Genomic DNA, 5272 nt, shown 5'->3' with positions numbered 1-5272 from the left:
ACTTTTAATTTTTTTAGTCTTTTACAGCTTATCTTATTTTTCATCAATGTCGGTCAAAAAAGGTTTGTATACAAAACAAGAGTTATTTTTCCCAAGTACCATGTTTCTTATTAGTCTGAGATGTGATACCATGTACTATATATCATGACACAAAGATGACGTAGTTTTCATATTTTTCTTCCGGTGCTGTGGCTTTTATGTTTTTCATATTAGATGAAAAAGGTATTTAAGGAACATTTGCGAGTTGCTTTTTACAGGATATCATGTCTGTTAATATTCTGCTCTTTCATATCATAATATCCATGCCATGAGATGTATGTAATTTATTTATCCATATTTACTGTTTGTTTTCGGGCCTATAATGACCACTTGTGTTTTACCCAGCATAAATCCAATGTCTATTCTTGAAACATTATTGACTTATTGTAGCATGTCATGATCTCGAACTCAAGATATGATTATCTCGCAAGTTTCATTGATATGGCTAGTATTTCAGAAAAAAAAAGTTATGATACCTTTTAAGGACGCAGAATTTTCCGGTGTATTTAATGAGCGTAATTATTGTTTGTATAATTTTCTGACGTGATAAATGACTTCAGCCGTCAGATCCAGTGTCACAGGATCTCCTCCCCTGTTGCACGGGAACTCCTGATGCTGTGGGCCAAGTCCCAATAACTGCTGTCTGTAGATGATCTTTCCCTTAAGCATCCACATATAGGCAGTCTGAGAGAGCGATCGATAAAACTAGATAAGGCAAACAAGATTGGGCAGAACAATGGAATCAAATAAATCGTGAAAAGAAAGAAATAGTTAGAGAAGAGAGCAGGCGAGATAATACCAATGTGAACATAGGGAGAGAGAAAGAGAGAGAGAGAAATGAAGACAGATTGATAGAGAGAAAGAGACTGATAGACAGAGAGAGAGATAGACATAGAGATATAGATAGATAGAGATAGATTGATAGATATATAGAGATTGATTGAGAGAGAGAGAGGATAGGAGGGAATAGAGAATATGACATATATGGAATGAGAGAAATAGGAAATTAGGTCAAGGGAGAAGACGGGAGAAGAAGAGAGAGCGTGATAGGGAATGAAAGAGAGAGAGATTGTGAAAGGAGGAATAGAGACAGCGGGCGAGAGAATGCGAAAGTGAACGATAGGAAAGAGACGAAGCGTGTCATTGACCTGAGGGAGGGAATATGATACGTTAAGAAGAGAGACCTAAAGATATTTAGGGAGAAAAAGAGAGCGGTAGACAGCATGAGATGAATCAGTTAGAGAGAGAGAGCGAAGTAAGAGGAAGAAAGCGAGAGGGCTATAGAAAACGAAACTGAACGACAGAGATAATTTAGACATAGAGAGAGAGGGAGGGAACTGGGAAGGGAAGAAAGGATTAGTGAGTGAGAGAAGGAAAGACAATTGATAAGAGATAGATGGAGGCAAAGAATATTCCTGGAAAAAGGGAAATAGATGGAGATAATGCATAGTATGAAGAAACAATTGGGCAATGGAGAGAGCGAGGGAGATAGAGAAGTGACGAGAGAGAGACAGAGAGAGACAGAGAGTCAGAAAGTGAGAGGGAAAGAGAGAGACGGCTACATTGAGAGATGAGAAAAAGATTGGGAGGCGGCAAGAGGGTGTCAGAAAGTTAGAGAGAGAACGAGATTGAGAGGGATCATGTCGCGTTAAAGAGAGAAAATGAGAGAAAAGAGAGAGAAAGAGCGAGTGGGAGAGATTGTGGCCGGAAACGACTTCAACACATGACGTGGCCGGAAACGACTTCAGAACGTCACTCGGGTTTATCCTCCAACACATGACGTGGCACAGGATGCAAGGTCCTAACCGGACATTATCATCTATGGGACCTAAAATATTCTTCGATCATACTCTTCCGTCGACGTTCCCGCGCGTATTGGGAAGTTGCACTGGCGAAATGCAACAATTGAAGACAAGAGCAGTATATACGTTGTTGTGGTGCAAACAAAACTACTTTTCGTTCTCTATGCTTCAATCACTGATTTCTACTTTCTCCTTGACCCACTTTTTCTCCGTCGGCTCCCTCTCTATCATATAAACAAATACTTTTAGATCTCTCTCCTTTCTTCTCCTCTTTTCCTTTGACTATTTCGAGAAACAAATTTTCTTATTTAACTTTAAAGATTAACTTGAAGTAGGCACATTTCATAAGATTTCTACCCTTGAAACTAAAATGGTTGTAACCTATTTTCCTAGATAGAGTTTATGTGCTACAAATGGAAAGTAGAGAGGGTGTGAGAAGGCTGATGAAAATCTGGGTCTAATAAGAAAGCCATGAGATAAAAAACGGAACAGCTGGGAATCGTCGCAGGAGGATAACAGGATAATGAAGGGCATAGACGCGATAATGCTTGGAATCCAGCGACAAGGGCCGGCCCTTTGTCATCAAGCTAACTGGAGGAGGCCAAGGAAAGACAAACCCTAGGCCGCGCTAAACAGAATATACGGAGGAGATCGCCGTCCCCATCCCCTTAAACGCAAACTCGTGCTCTCCCCCTCAATGCCATTATCGATTGTTAGATAGAGAGAGAGAGTTCTTCAGTAAGGTCGGTTTCTAGTGTCACGTACCCTCCGAAGAGCTAGAAAGAGAGAGAGCAGACTGATAAAATTATAGGCCCGGCATCAGTCTGAGTTCTTGCTGTTCTTATTGCTTAGAAGTCTACTAGGGTGAGAGTGGAGCCATTTAGGGCTCCGAAACCCTAAAAATAGGAAGTGGGATCCAGCGGAGGGATCGGAAAGCAGAGAAATGAGAAAGGAAGAGTGAGGGAATGATGAAGACGTCAGAGAGAAGGGGCGGTGAGCTGGGCCCGTGAGATTTTCCTTCTGAAGACTTTTCCTTGCTCGTAATTTTTTTACTGGAGGCCTCTGTATTTCTTGATTGAACGATAAAAAGCACTGCACGTGGAGTCTGAGCCCAGTGACTGCCCAGCCACAGTGAAAGGGGTGTAACCCACTGAACGAAAACTCAATAGAGAATGAGGAGAGAGAGCAAGACTGCAGCGTGTGTTAGAGAGAGAGAGATGGAGAGAGATAAAACATTTTCGCACGAGTGAACCTCCACCGAAACACCTGTTGCTCAATACCTGTACAACCCTTTTCATGGATTTTGTAGCTTGATGCTGTAGCTCTCTCCTCTCTCTCTCTCTCTCCCCCTCCCCCTCTCTCCCCCTCCCCCTCTCTCTCTTTCCTTCTGCGAGGTTTCGTGCCTTCATGCGTTCATTGTAATCCATGATCTGGCTTTTTTCTTCCAGCGAATTGAGTCGGCTGCAGTACAGCTGCCGTCCCCTTTATCTATCCAGAGACACCTCAGAGTTCGATCCTGCGACAGTCTGATCGATCCTCGATCCAACAGCAGTTTCATCTCCCAGCCAAACAAAAAACTCTCTTGATCTCCCCCCCTCCATCATCCCACCAATACTCACTTGCTTTCAGGAAAGAGGATGTGAAGGATCATTTACGAGATGGAGGGCGACCCAAGGCGGCGGCCCAACTTCCCTCTGCAGCTGTTAGAGAAGAAGGAAGACGAGGCATGCTCGAGCTCGGGGTACCCGACTCTGGTCATGGCCGGCCCAGTCGAGCCCTCTAAGAAGACCCCCCCGAAGAGGAGCTCTACCAAGGACCGCCACACCAAGGTGGACGGCCGCGGGCGGCGCATCCGCATGCCCGCCGCCTGCGCCGCCAGGGTCTTCCAGCTGACCCGCGAGCTGGGCCACAAGACCGACGGCGAGACCGTCGAGTGGCTGCTTCAACAGGCCGAGCCGGCCATCATCGCCGCCACCGGCACCGGCACCATCCCCGCCAACTTCTCCTCCCTCAACATATCTCTCCGCGGCGGCGCCGCCTCCTCCGTCTCCGCCCCGGCCCATCCTCGCAGCGGCTCGTTCAGCCCATTCAGTCCGTTCAGCTTCCAGGCTGGCGGGCTTGACGTGGCCACCGACCTCGACCAAGCCTGGGCCAGGAAGCGCCGCTGGGACCAAGAACAGCAGCCACAGGACCCGAGCCAGACCCAGATGGCGGGCTTCGGCCAGGGACTCGGGCAAGCGCAGCTTCCCGGGACGTTGTGGGCGTTCCCCCCCCCGGGAGGCGGCGCGGTGTTTAGAGGGCCGGTGCCGAGAGACGGGCTGCATTTTATGAACATTCCTGGGCCGATGGCGCTGCTGCCGAGCCAGCAGTTGGGCGGCGGCGAAGGACAGATGGGTATTCTCGCCGCGTTAAACGCTTACAGACAGCTGCCTTGTACTGGAGGAGAAGCTAGCTCGAGCTCTGCCCAGCAACGCCATGGCCGTGGAGATGGCGGCGATGACAGGCTTGAGACGATGAGCTCGAGTCACTCCTAGCTTCCCGGTGTTAGTATGTGATGAATCACGGGTGATCTTGTCGAATGATTATCGCATCTATTTCTAGCATTTTTCTGTTTTTTTTGTGGGCTTGGATTCGGTCCATGAACCAAGGTGAAGATCTGTATGAAAGACATTTTTTGGACGAATCATGGGAGGCAATTTGAAAGGCTTGCTTGGAGAGGTTCTCCAATATGATAATTTCGATCACTTTGTTATCTTTTCGTGTTTGGATTTCGTTCATGAACGAAGATGAAGATACATATCAAAGACATTTTTTGGATCAGTCATGAGAAGCAATTTGAAGGTTTCGCCAGCAGAAGTTCTCCAATATGACTCTTTCAAGTTTTTTTGTTTTTTGGTTTGGATTTCCGCATTTCCCCATGAACGAAGAAGATGAGAAACACACATTTGGTCGAGGCAATTTGAAGGGCCTTCTTGCAGCGGCTCTCCATTATTACTATTTTGAGCATTCTTTCCGTTTTATTTCTTGGTTTTGGATTCCGTCCATGAACGAAGATGAAGATACGTTTAAATGACATTTTTGGTCGAATCATACGAGACAGTTTCAATGACTTGCTTGCAGTGTTTTTAGAATTTGACAATTTCGATCATTCTTTCTGTTTTGAATGGCTTGCCTGCAGAGGTTCTGCGATGTGACTATTTCTAACATTTTTTTCTGTCTTATTTTTTTTTCCTGGATTCCGTCCATGAACGAAGATGAAGGTGCATATGAAAGACTTTTTATTTATGAATCATGAGACGCAATTCTCAGGGCTTACCTGCAGAGGTTCTACAAGATGAGTTGCAGGCTTGGAAGGGGAGGAGGAGAGGATAAGCGCTAGGCTGCTCGGTAAGCTATACTTCTTGATCGTCGGAGCAGGAATTGATAATCTC

The 5272-nt window shown here is 46.0% G+C and overlaps 1 protein-coding gene across 1 annotated transcript; it reads left to right on the top strand.

Moving 5' to 3' along the window:
* The first annotated feature begins 3037 nt into the window (after positions 1-3037).
* Positions 3038-4576, top strand: LOC144713900 (transcription factor TCP15-like). Its single transcript, XM_078588635.1, has one exon. It carries the CDS (start codon positions 3500-3502, stop codon positions 4373-4375), a length of 876 nt encoding a protein of 291 aa, XP_078444761.1. The 5' UTR covers positions 3038-3499; the 3' UTR covers positions 4376-4576.
* Positions 4577-5272: the final 696 nt, after the last annotated feature.

Source organism: Wolffia australiana, chromosome 16 (genome assembly GCF_029677425.1).
Source record: "Wolffia australiana isolate 7733 chromosome 16, ASM2967742v1".
Lineage (NCBI taxonomy): Eukaryota > Viridiplantae > Streptophyta > Magnoliopsida > Alismatales > Araceae > Wolffia > Wolffia australiana.
This window is presented reverse-complemented; position numbering and strand designations above follow the sequence as displayed.